At 40.1% G+C, this 23415-nt stretch overlaps 1 protein-coding gene across 6 annotated transcripts in view; it reads right to left on the bottom strand.

Moving 5' to 3' along the window:
- The window catches only part of MTA1 (metastasis associated 1), a 611607-nt gene that overhangs the window by 282695 nt on the left and 305497 nt on the right, over nt 1-23415 (bottom strand). For all 6 annotated transcript variants that reach the window (XM_073610308.1, XM_073610309.1, XM_073610310.1 and 3 more), the window contains exons 13-14: nt 18508-18659; nt 13755-13944 (exon numbers count right to left, since the gene is read on the bottom strand). In XM_073610308.1, coding sequence (XP_073466409.1) covers nt 13755-13944; nt 18508-18659 — 342 coding nt within the window. The remainder of the gene's footprint in view (nt 1-13754; nt 13945-18507; nt 18660-23415) is intronic.

The following is a 23415-nucleotide window of genomic DNA, read 5'->3' as shown; positions in this document are numbered from 1 at the left end:
TACTTATTTTCCACCATAATTTGCAAATAAATTCTTTCAAAAATCAGACAATGTGATTGTCTGGATTTGTTTCCACATTTTGTCTCTCATAGTTGAGGTATACCTATGATGACAATTACAGGCCTCTCTCTCATCTTTTTAAGTGGGAGAACTTGCACAATTGGTGGCTGACTAAATACTTTTTTGCCCCACTGTATATGTGATGGATCAGAACACAATAGTCTAAATTGGTGAAGTAAAATTAGAAAAATATATACATAAAATTATTTTTCAGAAATAAAAAAATGATAATTGGCATGTGCGTATGTATTCACCCTCTTTGTTATGAAGCCCATAAAAAGCACTGGTGCAACCAATTACCTTCAGAAGTCACATAATTAGTGAAATTATGTCTACCTGTGTGCAATTTAAGTGTCACATGATCTGTCATTACATATACACACCTTTTTGATAGGCCCCAGAGGCTGCAACACCTAAGCAAGAGGAACCAATAACCAAACACTGCCATGAAGTCCAAGGAACTCTCCAAACAAGTAAGGGACAATGTTGTTGAGAAGTACAAGTCAGGGTTAGGTTTTAAAAAAAATCCAAATCTTTCATGATCCCTAGGAGCACCATCAAATCTATCATAACCAAATGGAAAGAACATGGCACAACAGCAAACCTGCCAACAGACGGCCGCACACCAAAACTCACGGACCAGGCAAGGAGGGCATTAATCAGAGAGGCAGCACAGAGACCTAAGGTAACCCTGGAGGAGCTGCAGAGTTCCACAGCAGAGATTGGAGTATCTGTACATACGACTACATTAACACTGAAAATGTTTTAAAAACAAAGATCTACACACACCTGCATGAGTTAAACTACAATTGTTTATTTGCCTAAAAAAGCATAATACATAGAAAAAAGCACCAATCCCTTTGTCCCCCTATAATTTTGGCCAGAGGGAAAAAAAACCCAAAAAAGGGAGAAAAGGGGGGTTCTCACCTATGATCTACCCCTGCCCAACAACTAAAAACACACAAACTGCGTAAGTGATGTGAATGGAAAAGACCCCGTCACAAAAGAGGGGGGGAGGGGGAGACACATGAATCACACAGTCTGCAGACCTAATCCCTCCCCTAATAAAAAAAACACCCCCTTTATATATACCTAAAAAACACATAGATCACCCATAGGACCAAGGTCATGCTAATAATTCCTAATGTGGGGCAGTGTGTTCCTGGAAAAGTGGGTTGTATGTCACTGTCCCACACTGGAATGGGGCGCAGCCTGAGATACACTGGATGATGTCCACCCGAGAGACTCCCCGTCGTCAGTCAAGTAGTTGAATGTATGTATGATACATCCTGCTAATAGTCGTATCCTGCTGGGTAGTGTGAAGTTAAAGAAGAGTACGCATATTCAAATACTCCAAGGGCTGTGTGCAATGACAAGCCATTTCATTCTCAGTAGTATTAATTGCCTATTTTATAGATCTGAGACTATTCCCACAGCCTGCAGGTAATTCTCACGATTAATCCTTAGTACACACATATAGCTTGTATAGTAGCTTGACAGTCACTGATTTACAACTTTTCTCAAGATTACATTGAAGTCCATCTGTCAGTGTATGTCCAATCATCTCCAATTGCCAGCCAAAATGATAGTAACCCTTGGTATTTCAATATACATCTGTATATGCAATATTGGCTCCTGCTCTCCTCACATTGAAAATGAATTAAGCAAAACACTGTGCAGCAATCTCAGAGTATTACAAGATATGAAACAATGTTCGTAAATATTTAAGAATTGAACAGTCCTCACAGATACATTTAATGTAACTACAAACAGGGTTCCTGCAGGTAATCTCTCAGTATGGGTTACTCACGGATCCGGTGATTCTACAGAGATTTCTGTATATCCAATTGATTAGATGTTTAGAAAAGCTGTTCCTTTTCCGTTGGTTGTTTCCTTGTTTTCCCTTCTGTTAGCACAGTGTATTGAAAATAGAGGGAGGGCATTTGTAGTTCTCCTGTGGGAGTTTTTATATAGCCAATGTTTACAATGTCCTATCGCCAATCCTCTCTTCCCAAATAATTTGGGGAATGATAGGGAGTCAGACAGGAGGTAGTTGTAAAGTAATCATCCAGGCAGAAGTCTTTCTTCAGGCTTTTGCATCACAACTAAGGTCATTAGGTCCTTATTGTCAATAGTGTTGAGCTACGGTAGTTAGAGAGACGGGGGTGCTCATGCCAGTGGGCGGAACTTCGCCAGAACTAAGGGTATAATCAGCCGTCACCCATTAAATACAAAACCACAAACCACTCCCAATTATCTACATGAGTACCAGGTGTTATTACCCATTTGTTACTTCACCCCAGGTGTGGAATTACTATAAAGTTTCAAGCTTAAAAACATATAGTGGTGTGCTGCCCTGCACTAAACAAAACATCACCAAGTGACAATCGTTGTCTGCATTTAAATGCTTAGTGGGAATATTACTAATATAGGATATTTCAACTGGATTATTCAATAGAGCTTTTATATTGTATTGTCTTCTCATACTCATTGGCTCTATAAACCAACACAATGGTTTTGAAATGAAACAAGCAAGATGTGCTTTAACTGCAGACTTTCAGCTTTAATTTGAGGGTATTTACATCCAAATCAGGTGAACGGTGTAGGAATTACAACAGTTTGTATATGTGCCTCCCACTTTTTAAGGGACCAAAGGTAATGGGACATATTAACAATCATCCATCAAACTTTCACTTTTTAATACTTGGTTGCAAATCCTTTCCAGTCAATTACAGCCTGAAGTCTGGAATGCATAGATATCACCAGACGCTGGGTTTCATCCCTGGTGATGCTCTGCCAGGCCTCTACTGCAACTGTCTACAGTTCCTGCTTGTTCTTGGGGCATTTTCCCTTCAGTTTTGTCTTCAGCAAGTGAAATGCATGCTCAATCGAATTCAGGTCAGGTGATTGACTTGGCCATTGCATAACATTCCACTTCGTTCCCTTAAAAACTTTTTGGTTGCTTTTGAAGTATGTCCATCTGCACTGTGAAGCGCCGTCCAATGAGTTCTGAAGCATTTTGCTGAATATGAGCAGATAATATTGCCCGAAACACTTCAGAATTCATCCTGCTGCTTTTGTCAGCAGTCACATCATCAATAAATACAAGAGAACCAGTTCCATTGGCAGCCATACATGCCCACGCCATGACACTACCACCACCATGCTTCACTGATGAGGTGGTATGCTTTGGATCATGAGCAGTTCCTTTCCTTCTCCATACTCTTCTCATCACTCTGGTACAAGTTGATCTTGGTCTCATCTGTCCATAGGATGTTGTTCCAGAACTGTGAAGGCTTTTTTAGATGTTGCTTGGCAAACTCTAATCTGGCCTTCCTGTTTTTGAGGCTTACCAATGGTTTATATCTTGTTGTGAACCCTCTGTACTTACTCTGGTGAAGTCTTCTCTTGATTGTTGACTTTGACACACATACACCTACCTCCTGGAGAGTGTTCTTGATCTGGCCAACTGTTGTGAAGGGTGTTTTCTTCACTAGGGAAAGAATTATTCGGTCATCCCCCACAGTTGCTTTCTGTGGTCTTCCGGGTCTTTTGGTGTTGCTGAGCTCACCGTTGCGTTCTTTCTTGCGTGCGCTCTTTCTTTTTAAGGATGTTCCAAACAGTTGATTTGGCCACACCTAATGTTTTTGCTATCTCTCTGATGGGTTTGTTTTGTTTTTTCAGCCTAATGATGGCTTGTTTCACTGATAGTGACAGCTCACTATCTCATATTGAGAGGTGACAGCAACAGATTCCAAATGCAAATAGCACACTTGAAATGAACTCTGGACCTTTTATCTGCTCCTTGTAAATGGGATAATGAGGGAATAACACACACCTGGCCATGTAACAGCTGAGCAGCCAATTGTCCCATTACTTTTGGTCCCTTAAAAAGTGCGAGGCACATATACAAACTGTTGTAATTCCTACACCGTTCACCTGATTTGGATGTAAATACCCTCAAATGAAAGCTGGAAGTCTGCAGTTAAAGCACATCTTGTTTGTTTTATTTCAAATCCATTGTGGTGGTGTATAGAACCAAAAAGATTAGAATTGTGTTGATGTCCCAATATTTATGGACCTGACTGTATGAGCTCAATGCTAATGGGATCCTTGGCTATAAGTCAATGTCAATCCCTAATCGCTATTCTCCACATAGTCCTAAATAAACCCATACAATGATCAATTCATGCATGGGCTATCCGGGTTCCAATTAAAGATCCAAATCCCCTCTGAGATCGTCTGCGCCCAGACAATCCCACAGGCACTTTGCATTATATCACATTGACATCCCATCCGACGTGCCCGACATCCGATTTAGCATGTCAGGCTCGTCTGATATAGATCATACATACTCAGACTATTTCCAAGTCTATTGAAACATGTGCAGATCTACTTTGAATGGGCGGAACTGTTTTAAACCCTGAGTTTATAAAATCCATCGGTTTCATCTGATACAGGCAACTCCTTGATTAAATCTGAATCCACCATTGTGTATCCTGCTCTGTTCAGATGGCAAATACCTCTGTCATTAAACTCAGCTATTGGAAGGAGACCAAGCAATGTTTATGCACAAAACAACTGGTGATAATAGATAATCAATCCTATACACATATTATCAACAATTCCTCATTTCAGTCATAGATAGAGAGATTCCGATTTTCGTTAGATGCCCATAAGCAAGTAACCCGGATTCACAGAATAGTGTGCACTCCAACATAATGCACAAAGAGAGTACAAAAAAACTTCTTTGTAAGAGAAGATGTATATATGAAAAAACGGGTATCTACATAAGGGATAGACATGCACATAGCGCATCTATAGAAAACATTGCAGGGACATGTCGCTATTTAACCCCCTAGGGGCCATGGAGTTCAGGGGGTAAATCCATTTTGCCTCCTCCTGTAATAGCGTCCTCTGTCCCCTCTTCTTTTAGACAACTCCAATTTATGGATAATCATGCACTGCAATCCAGCTGGCTTTGCATCATGACTATCCCTAAAATGGACTGCCACTGGAGATGTGTCATCTTTAGTGATAATACTTGAAATGTGTTCTCCTATTCTTTTACGGAACTCATGGTTTTGCCCACATATATTTTCCCACATAGGCAAATGATTTGGTAAATAATGTAGGTAGTAGAACAATTCACAAAAGGTTTAATCCTAAAAGTATGTTTACCAGTAGTCACTGAAAACATTAGTTCTTTTAACATACTTGCATACAGCGCAATGCCCACAGGGGTACATGCCCTCAATATGTGCTGCAACTGATGTTAAAGCAGGTTTTTTTTACAACTGAACGGGTATATTCACTGTGCACTAGGGCATCTCCTATTGTCGGTGCATGTTTGGCAATTACACTGGGTCGGGGGCCCAAAATTTGTTTTAACTTGTTATCCAACATAAGTGCCAACGTTTGCCCAATATCCCTTTAAGATGGTCCCAGTGCATGCCATGAGTGGTCACCAAGCCTATTTTTTCCATCCTTTTTTTTGTTAAATTTTTCTATATCTGGTTCTAAGCCCACAATTGTTTCCTTTCGTTTCTTCCAGGCCTTTGTCTTTGCTTGTCTAATTACTGAATTGGGGTATCCTCTTTGTTTAAATCTCTGCTCTCTTTGTCTTTGGTCTTAAAAATTGGCCTGTGGGGATTCCTCTGATTAGTGGCCATGGGTGGTGACTGGTAGCGTGGGAGAGGGTATTTCCCGCTGTAGGTTTTCTGAAGGTATTCGTCACAAGTGTTTTTTCTTTGTGAATCATAAGGTCCAGAAATTCAATTTTATCTTTATCCACCTTATATGTGAGAAAGAAATTTTTGGTGTTATTATTGAGTTCTTGTATAAACAACTCAAATTGGGCTGTAGTACCTCTCCACAACACCAGGACGTCATCAATAAAACGCACCCAAAGTGCCACATACTCCTGGAAGGCTGGCTGATTGTACACCTCCTCCCTTTCCCGCTACCCCAAATGCAGACAGGTGTAGGATGGGACACAAGAGGCCCCCATAACTACGCCCTGTTTTTGGCAGTAGTATTTATTATCATAGATTAAGACATTTCAGTCAAGTACTAGTTCAGGTATTCCATTAAGAATTCATTGTGGGGACCCGCAAGAGGGTGTTTAACATCCAACCATTGGGATACTGCCTGCATCCCCGCTTTATGAGGGATGGATGAAAAAAGTGATTCCACATCTATTCCAGCCAACAATGAATTCTCTGGGATCTGTAAATCATTTAATTTTCGCAAAATGTCAGCAGAATCTTGCACATAGGAAGGCAAATCCTTATTGAGATGTTTAATTCTTTGATCTATGTATTTACCAATTCTCTCTAGTGGGCCCCCCATCCCTGATACAATTGGCCTGCCTGGGGTATTTTTTTTTTAGATTTTTATGGACTTTTGGTGTAATGTAAAATGTTGGTATGTTAAAATTAATGATTCTAAGAAATGCAAAGTAAGTAGTCCTACTTCATGAGCTCTAGTCAGACGATAATTAATTTATTTACCAAGTCAGGAAAAGGGTTATTAGGCCATCGTTCATAGCAATCAATTTCCTCCAAATAATCTGTTTCAGGCCACAAAACAACGTACCCCCTTATCACTAGGTTTAATGATACAGTTCGGTAACATTTTTAGTTCAAGGGCTTTTCTTTCATTGTTTGAAAGATTATCCTTAATAGGTTCTTTTCCCACTTAATTGCCCGTATGTCTTCCGTAATTGCCCCCAAAAACATCTGAAGGTATTTATTATTTGAGAAGCTGGGAAAACATTCAGATTTATTGGCCAAACCAGATTTTGGTGGTGGGTCTAAGATTGCAGACTCTATCCAAGTGTTCCCCTCAAGGAAATCGACCAACTATATTTCATCACTCTCCATCAGTGTATTGATGTCCATATCATCTTTTGCATCCATATTTTTTCCAAAAAACATCAATTTAAAATGAACCCTTCTCAAAAAAAGGCATATATCCTTATAGCTCCCAAAAGAATTTCCTTTATTACATGGGGAAAAGCCCAGGCCCTTACTTAATACAGAAAGATGGTGATTAAGTACGTGTTCTGTCAAATTGATGACATTCATATTTGAGTTTTTTGCAGTCTCTTTGTTACCCTGCTTTCCTAGGAAGTAGAGTTCCGTACCCTGACTGAATTTTGATCCTGTGTTAAATGTATTTTTTTTTTCTATTTCTCTTTCGTCTCAGTTTCTTTTTTCTGTGTGTATCCCCCCAAGGGTGTCCACATCTATCTTGTCGGGTTTCTCTAAAAAAGTTACCTTTTTAACTTCTTGGCTATCAGTTCTATCATTCTGTTTACTAGATCTATTGTGGGACCTACTTCTCCCTCTTTTTCTTTCTAGATCTAAGATATTGCCAGTTTCAAACTCCAACCTATCTCTCTGGAATTTTTTCTGTTTCCCCACTTTTTGTTCTTTTTGAAAATCCTCCACTTCTTTTTTTTAATCTATCATTAAATTTACCACATTCTTCTATATCCTGATATTCATCTAAGGATTTTATACTCCCTTTTAGCTGGATTTCTAATTCCTGTAATTGGGTCTTTTCCTCCTCCACAATCAACCCAATCATATGTAGTCCATGTTTTTTACTGATTCTTCAATCCAAATTTTCAGGAATCTGTCATTATGCAAATGATCAGCAGGTATGGTATGTTCCTTTAATCCTTGTGGTATCATTTCAGCTTCAATATATGCCTCCAATGCAATTATATTCCATTTTCTCTTTAAATGTTTAATAGTCAAGTCACTATGTTTCCTAAAAAGTTGTCTAAACTTATTTTGACGTTTGGGGGCATTTTCTTCGTCTTTACTAAACACCGCCCTAATCTCCTGTTCCATCTTTCAATGCAAAATGCCATCCCCACACACCTAAACAAACACAAATGAGTGCAAGGCAGCACACCACCAAATAAAAACAAAAGGGGAGGGAGATATGTTGGAAAAACTAACATAAAGATGAAAAAGGAAAAGGTCTGCAGAACTGGAGATAACCGTATCCCTCTTGTATAATATAAATAATCGCAGTGCTATTAGTGAGCAGGGAAATAATTAGATCAATTTATTTTGGGGGTAAGATATAAATACCTCTGGTGGGATGGCTTTTCATACAAAATAATTTTTGGTAAACAAATGGCAGGACTCAACCATACATAGGTTTTACTAAACCAACAACTGTACAGTGGGGACGGAAAGTATTCAGACCTTCTTAAATTTTTCACTCCTTGTTATATTGCAGCCATTTGCTAAAATCATTAAAGTTCATTTTTTTTCCTCATTATTGTACACACAGCACCCCATATTGAAAGAAAAACACAGAATAGTTGACATTTTTGCAGATTTATTAAAAAAGAAAAACTGAAATATCACATGGTCCTAAGTATTCAGACCCTTTGCTGTGACACTTCTTTAACTCACGTGCTGTCCATTTCTTCGGATCATCCTTGAGATGGTTCTACACCTTCATTTGAGTCCAGCTGTGTTTGATTATACAGATTGGACTTGCTGATTGCATGTCAGAGCAAATGAGAATCATGAGGTCAAAAGGAACTGCCTGAAGAGCTCAGAGACAGAATTGTGGCAAGGCACAGATCTGGCCAAGCTTACAAAAAATTTCTGCTGCACTTAAGGTTCCTAAGAGCACAGTGGCCTCCATAATCCTTAAATGGAAGACGTTTGGGATGATCAGAACCCTTCCTAAAGCTGGCCGTCCGGCCAAACTGAGCTATTGGGAGAGAAGAGCCTTGGTGAGAGAGGTAAAGAAGAACCCAAAGATCATTGTGGCTGAGCTCCAGAGATGCAGGCGTGAGATGGGAGAAAGTTGTAGAAAGTCAACCATCACTGCAGCCCTCCACCAGTCGGGGCTTTATGGCAGAGTGGCTCGACGTAAGCCTCTCCTCAGTGCAAGACACATGAAAGCCCGCATTGTCCGCATTGAAGGACTCCAGGATAGTAAGAAATAAGATTCTCTGGTCTGATGAGACCAAGATAGAACTTTTTGGCCTTAATTCTAAGCGGTATGTGTGGAGAAAACCAGACACTGCTCATCACCTGTCCAATACAGTCCCAACAGTGAAGCATGGTGGTGGCAGCATCATGCTGTGGGCGTGGTTTTCAGCTGCAGGGACAGGACGACTGGTTGCAATTGAGGGAAAGATGAATGCGGCCAAGTACAGGGATATCCTGGACGAAAACCTTCTCCAGAGTGCTCAGGACCTCAGACTGGGCCGAAGGTTTACCTTCCAACAAGACACTGACTCTAAGCACACAGCTAAAATAACGAAGGAGTGGCTTCACAACAACTCCATGACCGTTTTTGAATGGCCCAGCCAGAGCCCTGACTTAAACCCAATTGAGCATCTCTGGAGAGACCTAAAGATGGCGGTCCACCAACGTTTACCATCAAACCTGACAGAACTGGAGAGGATCTGCAAGGAGGAATGGCAGAGGATCCCCAAATCCGGGTGTGAAAAACTTGTTGCATCTTTCCCAAAAAGACTCATGGCTGTATTAGATCAAAAGGGTGCTTCTACTAAATACCGAGCAAAGGGTCTGAATACTTAGGAACATGTGATATTTCAGTTTTTCTTTTTTAATAAATCTGCAAAAATGTCAACAATTCTGTGTTTTTCTGTCAATATGGGGTGCTGTGTGTACATTAATGAGCAAAAAAATGAACTTAAATTATTTTAGCAAATGGCTGCAATATAACAGAGTGAAAAATTTAAGGGGGTCCGAATACTTTCCGTCCCCACTGTATATACAAAAAGAGCACAGATGGGAATCCCGCCTATTCAAGATAGTAGCACTCACCGAATGAATTCTTTTTCGGTGAGTGCTACTATCTTGAATAAGCGGGATTCCCATCTGCGCTCTCTTTTTGTCTGTACATAGGACGACAATAAGCCGTACACTCCATAGAGTTGGGCTTTATGGCAGAGTGGCCAGAAGAAAGCCATTACTTTCAGCAATGTATGGAGGAAGGTGCTCTGGTCTGATGAGACTAAAATTTAACTTTTTGGCCATCAAAGAAAATGCTATGTCTGGGGCAAACCCAACACATCACATCACCCAAAGAACACCATCCCCACAGTGAAACATGGTGGTGGCAGCATCATGCTGTGGGGATAGCAAAACATGTATCACTCCGTGTGTGATTTAAGGCTAGGATGGAGGTTCACCTTCCAGCAGGACAATGACCCTAAACACACTGGTAAAGCAACACTTGAGTGGTTTATGGGGAAACATGTAAATGTGTTGGAATCTAGTCAAAGCCCAGACCTCAATCTAATAGAAAATCTGTGGTCAGACTTAAAGATTGCTGTTCACAAGCTCAAACCATCCAACTTGAAGGAGCTGGAGCAGTTTTGCAAGAAGGAATAGGCAAAAATCCCAGTGGTAAGATGTGGCAAGCTCATAGAGACTTATCCAAACTTGGAGCTGTGATAGCCGCAAAAGGTGACTCTACAAACTATTGACTTTAGGGGGGTGAATAGTTATGCACATTAACTTTTTACTTTTTCTGTTATTTTGTCCTATTTTTTTTTTTTTTTTTTTTATTGTGAAGCAAACAACAAAAAACATCTTCAAAGTTGTGGGCATGTTCTGTAAATTAAATGATGCAAATCCTCAAACAATCCATGTTAATTCCAAGTTGTGAGGCAACAAAACACGAAAAATGCCAAGGGGGGTGAATAATTTTGCAAGGCACTGTAGGCAGTGGAAGGCGGTTAAACTAGGCTGATTTTACACCTTTATTGCAAAAAAAGGAAAGTGTTTATCTGTGCTTGCAACCAATTTTAGCAGCTGAGCACTATACCCTTGATATTAGGCATGTATAATAAACAAAAAGAAAGTGCAGCGCTAGGTATGATAGCTTAAGTGAACAAAATAAATCCCTATGTGATAAATCAAACTCGTATGAATAACGGCCAATATATGCAAATGAATAAATCGGTTTAAAAAAGTGTTCATAAAGGAAAGTCCCAACAGAGTTCCATGCTGAGTGGAAAGGAAATCCAAAGATTGCAAACGTGACACCGAGGTATAATCTCACTGGAAGCTTACTAGAAGGCCAGCGACCACCCTTATTCAGGGTGGTCAAAAAGCGCTTGATCAGTAGCCAGATCCACTGGCAATGGCTTGAATATCCACTCAGGTGACCCCAGGCAGCAAAACAGCAATGGAAGGCAAACAAATGCTTCAGGACGTCAAGCCAAACAGATCTTCTTTCGTTTTAAGATATATATGCAAGAAACAGGCTCCACATAGTACAGTATTGTACAAACTTTTCATTTATTATAAAAAGTAGTGCACTTACTGTACATTAAAACAGAGTTAAAAGGCATGATTCACATCATTGACCATAGACAGGTTACCTATCCCTCTCTGCCAATTCCTCCACTGGCTCACCCAACAAATTAAAGTCAAAATACTAACAATAACTTGCAGAGCCATCCACAACTCTGCCCCAGCTACATCACTAAGCTAGTCTCAAAATACCAACCCAATCGTTCTCTTCATTCCTCTCAAGACTTCTTGCTCTCTAGCTCCAGTCACCTCATCCCATGCTCGCCTCCAGGACTTCTCCCAAGCCTCTCCCATCCTCTGGAACTCCCTACTCCAATCTGTCCGACTATCTCCTACTTTGTCCTCTTTTAGATGATCCTTGGAAATTCTTCTCTTTAGAGAAGCCTATTCCGTCTCTACATTACAACTGTACTTTTACTTTCCACCTTCAGCTCATACCCCATAGTTCTTACCTTTTTGTATCTCTGGACCCTCCCTCTTAGATTGTAAGCTCTAACGAGCAGGGCCCTCGCATCCCTCCTGTATTAAATTATATTGTAACTGTACTGTCTGCCCTTACGTTGCAAAGCGCTGCGTAAACGGTTGGTGCTATATAAATTCTGTATAATAATAATAAGTTTGCGGACCAGCTTCAGGCATATTAGACTGAAAGGCTTTCTTTGTTTTGGCAGATCCATGGTGTAGTCGGCAAACACTAGGAGCTTGCAGCTGTCTGCAGTCAGGATTATGTTGTGCTTTACACACCCTAAGGATCTGTGATCTGTCGGCAAAGTCCAGGTATCGATCACAAAATGTAGTGTTTCTGCATCTGACCTAAGTGTCTCCAGGCAGTGGGCTCTTTATATTTTCAAAACGATGTCTATTCCTAGCATCACGAATGGGATTTGTAAATCTTGGTAGCTCACTTGAGAGGTCAGAGTCTGGGAGGCCAAAAATTCTTAAATCGTTCAGCTGAACCTTTTCCAAATAGTCTAATTTATCCATTAGGACGAGAGGTCCGTTTTCAGTGGTTTGTGAGAAAGATTAGATGAATTCCAGGGGTGCTCACCATGTTGTTTACCTTAGTCTCAATTTCAGACTGCCTCTTGGCATGTTTGTAGATCACAGGATGGCAGGGCTGCTCCTGTGCTTGTCTATCCCATTGGAAATCAGGAAGTTGGTGAATAATTGGGTTACAATGTTTGGTTAGAGTAAAACTAGCCAAAATGTTTTTAATTTTTGATAGAGTGGTAAATGCTTAGCACTGCTATAAGTTTAACTGCTCTGTGTCCATATTTGTGAAGGATTGCCTCACCACCCAGAGGTCTATTGGACAGGAAGAGATGGGGGATATCTATAATAGAAGCATGTACAGTAATAATTTTTTCAGGAAGGATTTTACTCATGTTGTGGAGAATTTGTCTTATGCAGTCAATGTTACCACAAGTGAGGGAGCGATTTTCCTAAATGGGATAGGAACAAAAAGGCCCATAGAGATTCTAAACCTTCCCCACTTTTTTCAAAACAAAAACATGTTGTGGTTGGAAATACTCTTTAAAATTCTTAAGATCAAACTATGGCTTGTTTGAAATAAACATAAACAGCTGTAGTAATTGGTGTAAGCTATATCTTTTTTTATATATAAAGAGAAACCATTACATTTAATTGACACAATTTTATCCTTTGGACTGTTCTGTTTTAGCATCCATGCTTGAAAACTCCCTTTTGAAAAAAGTTGTAATTCCTTTTGTAACTAACCATATTACAGGAATAATATTTAAAAGTGGAGTTCCACCCAGAAATGGAATTACCGCTTATCGTATCCCCCCCCCCCGGTGTCACATTTGGCGCCTGTCAGGGGGTATACAGGTATTTGCTCCCACGTCTGGCAAAAGATCGCCGCAGTATCCGCGACGATTTACACCATGTCCGGCCCCTCCTCCATTCCCCCCAATGTCTTCTGGAAGACACACAGGTCCAAGAACATAGCAGGGACCAGTCAGAACGAGCAGTGCGACTCACGCATGCGCATAGGGAAACAGGCTGTGAAGCTGCAAGGCTTCACTTCCTGATTCCCTTAAGATGCCGGCACCTCCACCCGGAGCTGAGAGACGGGTCGGCTTCGGGTGAGGACATTGCAGGCGCCCTGGACAGGCAAGTATCCTTATTTTAAAATTCAGCAGCTGCAGTATTTGTACCTGCTGACTTTAATTTTTTTTTTTTGCAGGCGGGACTCCACTTTGAAAAGTTAACACCAACATGTGATAACAAGGTCCACCTTCTGTCTTAATTTCACTAGGCTGACACCCAACACTTAATACATGTAGCACCCACTAGACATAATGAAAACATATTTGATGTTATTTCAGTTCTTAAAATACCTACACTCTGCTTTGATAGCAGCACTGTTGATGGGCATGTACGGATGTCTTGCAGCATACTGCGGGCGGAAGATATCCCGGCATATCCGCCTAGCAATTCTGGTCAGCTTTGTAGTATGTAGATAAAATGCCTGTCGTGTTTTCATTGCAAATTTTGGGCTTCCGCTGGCTCTCATAGGGAGACCATGAGGACTCTGTTATGTGAAAAGAGAAAATAAAATCGCTGAGACACAGGAGGAAAAACTATCTTTGTAAAGCCAATAATTATGCAACACAATATGAAACTCGATTCACAGTTGTTGTTTTTTTCTTCATTTTTGGATAGAGTGCGGAAAGTTAAAATTATAGGGATTTGGCTTCTGTCTGCATCATATTTGCCCCTAACTTTGTGTCCTGGTGATCACCATGACATTGCTGTGAGATGACCTTTTTATTTCCCCTTGATGGAGTGCATGTTCCCCACATATGCTGCTGAAGAATCTCCTAAAAGCTGGAGATAGTAACACTGGTTCCATGCTTCAAAGATTTTTGCAGGTAAAAAAATATGCAGACTGTGTGTAGCTCTCTGCCCGTACCTCCGTTACGGGCAGGCGGTTATACAATGACAGGAAGCTCAATTAACTACCTAAAGCGATCAACTGCGCCCTAGTAGTTTATTGAGAACTACAAGCAGACAATTGCGAAGGCTGTCGGGACTCTTAGTTTTCCCATTCACAGAACACTGGGGGAGGGGGGGCTGTGCAATTGCAACATGTTACACCCTGAATATGGCTGTAACATGTTACAAATTGTGAACTTATCCTTTAAAAGACCCATTCATACTGCTTTGCACTGCATCCATTCATATACGTACTTAAATTAAATTTGAGAAATTTTATGTGTTCTAGTGCATTTGTACAAGTTTTAGTTCAAGTAAAAAACAAAAAAAAACCGCGCTAGAAAAACAAAAAAAGACGCAGTTCAAATGTGCAAGACACACAACAATGGGAAAAAAAAACAAAGAAAAACTGTGCTAAACCCTCATGTTGTGTGATAGGGTATATGTGAAAAGACACCAAATTAAATATGGATGTATATATAAAATCATAAACAAAAATTATATGACACAAAAAACCCAATGAATACCAATCAATACCAAGTGCATATAGATCAAAAAGGTGCCAAAAGCACAAAATAGTGAAAATAAATAAATAAATAAGCAACAAAGTCCTTAGACCAGAAAAGAAAATCTAGGGAGATGGGAAGAGTCCCCTGATAGCTCTTCATAGGGATCAGTGTATAAAGGTGGAAAATGGGAAAAACACCCCTCGCAGTGATCCTCCACCGTTAAGAATACACGCTTACCAGATAGTAAGCTCAGCAAGCTCGTAAATAAACCAAGGACCAGATAGACAGCGGGTATTGGAGCATCCCTCTATGTAGCGTGGCAGATGGCAGGCAGGCACCTTGAATCCAGGTATCCAACCAGCATCAGGATATCACTCAAGCGGTATACTGCGGGCATGCATGGGGGGGGTTTACCACAACCCAAGTCACAAACTGGGGCTGGCGTGTTGAAGGCCTTTCCAGAACATTGCCGTGTTTGATCAAAAATCCACTGATAAAAGCTCACCTGGAGTTTCCTGTCTCCATGTGTTCATCTCTAAAAAAAATGAACTCTAAAAGAGATGAACACATGGAGACAGGAAACTCCAGGTGAGCTTTTATCAGTGGATTTTTGATCAAACACGGCAATGTTCTGGAAAGGCCTTCAACACGCCAGCCCCAGTTTGTGACTTGGGTTGTGGTAACCCCCCCATGCATGCCCGCTGTATACCGCTTGAGTGATATCCTGATGCCGGTTGGATACCTGGATTCAAGGTCCTGCAAGTACCTGGTTTGCCTGCGATCTGTCACGCTACATAGAGGGATGCTCCAATACCTGCTGTCTATCTGGTCCTTGGTTTATTTACGAGCTTGTTGAGTTTACTATCTGGTAAACGTGTATTCTTAACAGTGGAGGATCACTGCGAGGGATGTTTTTCCCATTTTCCACCTTTATACACTGATCCTATGAAAAGCTATCAGTGGACTCTTCCCATCACCCTAGAAGATTTTCTTTTCTGGTCTAAGGACTTTGCTGCTTATTTATTTATTTTCACTATTTTGTACTTTTGGCACCTTTTTGATCTATATGCACTTGGTATTGATTGGTATTAATTGGGTTTTTTGTGTCATATAATTTTTGTTTATGATTTTATATATACATCCATATTTAATTTGGTGTCTTTTCACATATACCCTATCACACAACATGAGGGTTAAGCGCAGTTTTTTCTTTGTTTTTAGTTCAAGTAAAATGTAGACAAAAATAGCGAAAGGCTTTTTAAAGTATGGGAATGTATGTTCAGTATACAGAAAAAATGGACATCACTTGGATCAAGGTACAAGGGCAAAAAGAAGTTTCCTCCCTTTTTCTACAAATTCATGTGAAACAAAGTTAGTTACATTAACTGGTATGCTGAGATATAGTTTCCTTTTCTCCCTCCTCCTACTTCTGTGAGTTCATTAGGAGAATTGCAGATCCTAAGAATGAAAGGATTGCATGATTTTTTTTCTTTGGATAGAGATAGATATATATAGATATATATATATATATATATATATATATATATATATATATATATATAGATATATATCTATATATCTATATATATCTATCTATATATATAGATATATAGATATATATATATATCTATATATCTATTTATATTTTATTAGTTGAACTAGATAGACTTTTTTCAAACAGACTATATACCTATGATCCAAGTTTCTCCTTTGGGCAGCGCAACCCTAACGGTCCACCTTCTCCAAGGCCTTCAAGCTCATGTTCACTAGACCACAGAGATCAAGTGTCTCTGAAAGGGACTGATATTCTACCTGCACCAACTACATTCCCTGAAAACACTGATTGGGAAAAAAAAAAGCTAAGAGCCCAAATTGCCAATGTCCCATACATAACAAACCACACCCACTTGAGAAATGTATTGGCTTCAGAAAGAAACCCTTGCAAGAACTCATAGAGCTTTTAAAGAAATTTGAGGTTTGCTTCAAATGCTGTGCTTCCACAGAACATCATGCTAAAGATTGTAAGGCTACTATTAGGTGCATATAATGCGACAATGATGATCTTGTGCTTCATCTATTTCAAGACAGTAACACTCTGTCTACAGGTAATCCTCACAAGGCAAAGCATGGTGGGGAGAGCACAGACCAAACAGTAGCTTATACACCAGTTTCCTCTACATGTACGGATGTCTGGAGAAGGACTACTTTGCCAAAATATGCTTTGTGTATGCTCCAACAGTCAACCTAAAAAGGCAGTAAGACTCTATACTATTCTATATGAGTAACATGTCTCTTGAAGTTCAAAGCCTTTTGACCTGTTAAACATAATAGGGGATGCCTTACCATACACCCTTGCAGTAGCACCCCTGAATGGTTGCATTCTCATCAAGTGCAACCGGATTCCAACCAAGCAGTTACCTTTCAGCACTCTTACTTAAGAGGCATAGCTGACCAAATACCAGCTCTTGACATTAGTGCAGATCATATCTTGCTTTTCAGCAGAAAAATCCCAGAGGGTGCCTTTCTATAGACATACTGTATAGATCTGATCCAGCCATGAATTCACATTGAGCCTTTACATACGTTTTTTGATGTATGTATAACACCTACTTACAAAAGCCACTACCCCTTATCAAAAAACCTACTTGGGAGCTTTATACTTCAATTTGAGGTGGTCTCAGTGCACACCTGACTGGCCCGTTCTGGCTGAGGAACCACATTTCCTCTTCTTCCCTACCCCCCATATGTCCATACTGGCTTGGGGAGTGGCATAAGGTCTATGAGGACTGTGGCAAATGTGTAGTTTCACATGTGTTTTTTTATGATCGCTTTTCATTTCCACCTGTTTAGAACATTTTATCACACCATAATAATGGTAAAAATTACCCTGAAGAAACAGATAGTTGACCCTGAAATGCGTTGGACACAACATGCGATCTCTACATAAAGATTTGTCCATATGTATCATATTATATGATTCTGAGTTCCCTTTACTATATGGAATATTAAATATTGTTGTGTGTACCCAATTTTACTGTATCTAATAAAATGTATACATTTTTATAAGAAAAACAAATACCTTCTTAAGCCTTTAAAGTCCCACCCCGTAGGGGAATCCCAATACTTGGTAAAGATTGCAATATAAGGATGTGGCCAACATAACAAGAAAACCTCTAAACCATATTCAGTTCAAATCCAAACCACGGTACTACCTGCCTGGAGCTTGCATGTTCTCACTGTGCCTGCCTGTTGGGTTTATTACGGGCACTCTAGTTTCCTCTCACACTCCAAAGACATGCTGGTAGGTTAATTGGCTCCATTATAAATTGGCCCTAGTATGTGTTTGTATGAATGTGAGTTAGGGACCTTAGACTGTAAGCTCCTCAAGGGCAGGGACTGATGTAAATGTACACTAAATTGTGAGCACTATATAAATACCCATAATAAATAATAAACATTTCTCAAGTCAATACAAATATTTGTAAAGGTTTGGGCAAGCATACAGAAACAACAAAAATATATACTTTTACAGCCTTCTGTTATACCACATTTGTGTAAAAAAAAAAGCTGAGCTTTGGATTTTGAATTTACATGGTTCTTCAAAATACCGAGATTATTTTTAAACCTACTTAAGATGTACATTAACATACCATATTATTACGATTTGGACCCGGCCTCTCACCGTCCAGTCTGGTTGGCATCTTCAAACCACCATACTTTTTCCAGTATGCCCAACATGATGCACATAATCGGCACTGCATATTTGGAGGTCCCCAAGAATACCACTGGTAGGACTGTGTTGCTGTGTAAAGTTATTAAAAAAAAAACACAACTTTTGAAATGCATACAATTTGCACTCAGACTGAGCAATAAAAACAACTAGAACTAGTAAAAAAACAGGAATAAAAAAAAAAAAAAAAAAAAAACTAGGGTTGCACTATTAAAACTATTGGTGAGTATGAGTACCGATACTTTTGGTCAAGTACTCACCGATACTTTGCAGTGAGATTTGCATAAAAAATATTGGCACAAATTGCACTGCAAAGAATCTCATGCAACTTCCCCGACTGCTCCTGTGTATAGAAAGGGAAAACTGCCATCTAGTGGGTAGTTTATTAAAAATGTTAGAACTCACAGTACATATCTGGCTATATGCAAAATCTTCATAGGTTTTTCGCCCCACCGATGATAGCAAATCACAGCAGCTGGAAGTGCTCACAGGGATGGAGAAGTTCCGGGACCCCGTGGGTATAGGGTGGAAGTGATGTCAGCTTGGGGAGCAGACCGCCTCTACATCTCCTCCAGTGGCCATGATTTCATGCTATCATTGGCGGGATGGGGACACCTATGAAGATTTTGCATTTGGCCAGATATGTACTGTGAGGTCTAACATTTTTATTAAACTGCCCCTAGATGGCATTTTTCCCATATATTATAATATATATATATATATATATATATATATACACACACACACACACGCGCGGGAACAGTGGGGAAAATGCGGTTCAGACAGGAATCAGTGTACGCAATTCTTTGCAGTGCGATTTGTGCCCATTCATTTTGTATTGACGCAAATGGCAATGTAAAGTATCCGTTTCGGTATCGGGAGCGTTTGCGCGAGTACCCATACTCACGCAAATGCTTGGTATAGGCAATGACAGCGATACCGTTATCAGTGCATCCCTTAAAAAAAAAAAAAGAAAAAGTTGAAAAACATAAAAATTATTACAAGAAAACTTTTTACTAGAAAAGACTAATATTCAATTTTACAGTAAACATGCAAATCTCAGCAACAATACTTTGAGTACCAAAGATTTTTTCTTTTATTTTTTTTTTAAACCAACTGGGGTCACTAAGTGAAAAATACATGAATACCTTAATAGAATTCATGCTATTTATCTCCAAAGCAGTCAATTCAATACAAAAAGCCTTATTTACAAATGCATTAAATATTTATGTTTTGCAATATTTAGCACTTAAATTGTGTGTCCTTTTTTTACGTTGTTTTATTCCAAACTTTTTTTCACAGGCTAGCATTGCATCTGAGGGAGAGATTGTTCTGTCCAGCAGAAATATTATGAAACATTCTTAAGCTGGCCATACATAGATCGAAATTCAGCGTGTTCAGGAGGGCCGGAAGAATTTTGATCCATGTGTAGCTGCCGCTGCTCAACAGAGGTGTATCTACTGAACGACTTGTGCTGAACATACCTGTTGGAAAAAAAATGTCTGAAGCGCTGATCTGTGTATTCTGACAGTGGGAGAGTCCCCACTGTCAAAATACAATAGCACAGCAGGGAGGATTCCCCATCCAAATCAATTGTGTGGATGGGATAAACGGTTCCTTTTGTTCCACCTACTGGCTGAACAGAAAAACTGGGCAATGTAGAGCCATCTTTAAGTCATATGGACATTCCCGTCTGCTCATTTTTTATCTATTTGTTGGTGGATGAAAAACCTACAGCAATTTGTTTCTATGGGCAAACAGATGTAAACGATTGATTATTCATTTACATCAAATACCACCAAAAGAAAGCTCTATTTGAGGGAAAGAAAGGATGTCAATTTTGTTTGGGTACAGCGTCGCATGACCGCGCAATTGTCAGTTAAAGCGACGCAGTGCTGTATTGCAAAAAAAATGGCCTGGTCATTAAGGGGGAAAATCGTCTGGTCCTTAAGTGGTTAAAGGCCTTGATGGCACATTACCAGCCATGACTGCTCAACACTGGGAAACGCATAGCAGATGGTAATCTCATCATCTTAAGCCACCTGTCTTTCACCTATTGTGAAAGACCCAACCCGCCATCCCAGAGCAGCAGGTGGTGGGCCACATCAGAGGGCATCGCGGGCCAGCAGTTGGGCACCCCTGCTCTAATGTAAAAGCCACCCTAGTGACTATTCAGCTGCTAGATTGCTTTTACAGGCAGCAGGAGGGGACCTGTCATGCCTTATTCCGATTAACCACTTCTGGACCACCCCACGCATATATACTGTTGCAGGGCGCCCCTTTAGTGCAAAATCATGTAGCTGTACATGATTTTTTTCTTCGGGTTGGGGCACACATGCACGCCTCCGGCGACCTGCTCCCGCTGTGATTGGACACAGCATGTGCGAATCTGCGGGTCCGGAGCAGACAGAACGGCGGTCTGCCTATGTAAACAACTTGTGTTTCTGCTAAGCAGGAACATGGATCTCTGTCTTCCCCCCACAGTTAGCAAGCACTCCCAGGGAACACATTTAACCCTTTGATTGCCCCTGATGTTAAAGTGGTTGTTAAGCCACGGTGATATCTTCCCTAATGCTGTGTGCCCTTGTGTCTGTTTTATAAAAATAATGCCGTTCTATACCTGATATCAGAGTGCCGCTCATGTTACCGGCCGCCTCTCCCCTCTCTCGATCTGACAGCTACAACGGGAGGGGCCGAGAATTCCCTGCTGACATCAGTCGGGAGGAGAGGTGGAGAGAGGCGGTTGGTCATGTGAGCGACGCTCTGAAATCAGGTACAGAATGGCATTTTTAAAAAAAATTTTTAATAAAACACAGACACAGGGGCTTACAGCATTAGGAAATACAGAGGATTTCAATGAAAAATTTTAAGTAATTTCAGCAGGCAGCAGGAGGGGAGGGACAGGCACTGTCATGAGCTGACAGGCAGGGGGGTAGAGAACAGATGACGGAGGCACGTAAACTGACCACTGTGTCTGGGTTTAGCTGCCATGATAAACTGTGGTCAGTTTACGGGGGGCCAGAACCAGGCAGGATCAATAAGGTATTGCAGGTGATACAAGGGGCCAAACTACACAGCACAAGCACTGTGCTGCATAACATGTTTTAAAGGAACAGGATCACAAACGCTTTAACCCCTTCCCTGCCAGTGTCATTAGTACAGTGACAGTGCACACTGTATTGGTGTCACTGGTCCCCAAAAAGTGGTGTCAGATTTGCCCGCTGCAATCTCGCAGTCCTGCTAAAAATCCCTAATCACTGCCATTACTAGTAAAAATAATGTAATAAAAATTACATAAATATATCACATAGTTTGTAGAGGTATAACTTTTGCGCAAACCAATCAATATACGCTTATTGGGAACCAAATATATGTAGCAGAATACATATTAGCCTAAACTGATGAAGAAATTTGATTTTTTTCTACTCTTTTTAATGGGTATGTGTTATAGCATACATTTTTTTTTTTTTTCAAAATTGTCAGTCTTTTCTAGTTTATAGTGCAAAAAATAAAAACCGCAGAGGTGATCAAATACCGCCAAAAGAAAGCCCTATTTGTGGGAAAAAAAGGACATCAACATTACTTTGGTCATGGGACCGTTCAATTGTCAGTTAAAGTAACGCAGTATCTCAAAAAATGGCCTGGTTGTGAAGGGGGGTAAACCTTTCAGAGCTGAAGAGGTTAAAAGGAAAGTTTATATTTCTTGTAATATGAATAAAAGGGATTAGAAAAAAAAAAAAAAATAAGTAATGACTTACCAGAGACAAAGTTTTTCGCTTTACGCCCATAAAGCGTACGCCTCTAGGGAAAAGAGGCGGAGGACGCAAGCATCATCTACATTACTAGCCAAACTCAAATCGCTTGAGTCACAGCATAAACTTAACCCTACTTCACCAATACAATTCGCACTATTTCAATGCAGACAAGATAAGATTGCTCCTGATTTCCGATCATCAGAAACTTCTGCAGAAATTTAGAGCAATGCATTATACTCAGGGAAATAAAGCCGGCAAATTCTTAGCTATATACATACGCAAAAAACAGCAACATGCAAAATTACCTCATATAATAGATCCTAGCACAGATAAAACGGTACACTGTCCCACTGATAAAGCTTTTTGCAAGTACTACAATGGCCTGTATCATTTAAAATCTGACCCCTTAACACCCCAATCTACTGACACTGATCTCAATTTTCTTCGATCTGTTAAATTATGGACTTTAGATGATTCTATGCTGCAATTCTTAAATTTTGATATTTCAGACAGAGAAATTCAGGCCATCCACTCACTGCCCCCCAACAAGTCACCAGACAGCTTTTCTGCAGATTATTATAAAGCTTTTAAAACCACACAAGTACCATATACACGCAAGCTTTTTATCAATACTGTTGGTATACAGGTATACCCGCCTAAACTCATAATCTCACCACTGCGCTCTAGATGGTAAAGAATGACAAAACTCAAGCTGCCACTTAGAGAAAAAATGTGTGGTCTGAATCCAACCCCCAATAAATGTGAGAATGGATAGTGGCGCTAGCACAAAAAAATCACTACTGACAACGTAAAGTGAAATGATGAACTGTGTAGACTAAAATTAATGACTAACGATAATCCATACACAGTACAGTATCGTGACTAAACCAGTGTAAATCACCTTGACCTAGTGTTGAAGCATAAGTTGAACTTATCAACATATATGATGAACTGAAACACACATATGTGAAATAGATGATCTATATGATATGAATGAACATACATAAAAAACCTAGTGAGATGAAAAATCACTTAACCAAGTGAATTGATGAGCAATAGTGCAACATGCATGA

This window comes from Aquarana catesbeiana, linkage group LG13 (assembly GCF_042186555.1).
Source record: "Aquarana catesbeiana isolate 2022-GZ linkage group LG13, ASM4218655v1, whole genome shotgun sequence".
Lineage (NCBI taxonomy): Eukaryota > Metazoa > Chordata > Amphibia > Anura > Ranidae > Aquarana > Aquarana catesbeiana.
The sequence above is the reverse complement of the archived record's forward strand: the minus strand, read 5'-3'. Positions and strand labels throughout refer to the sequence as shown.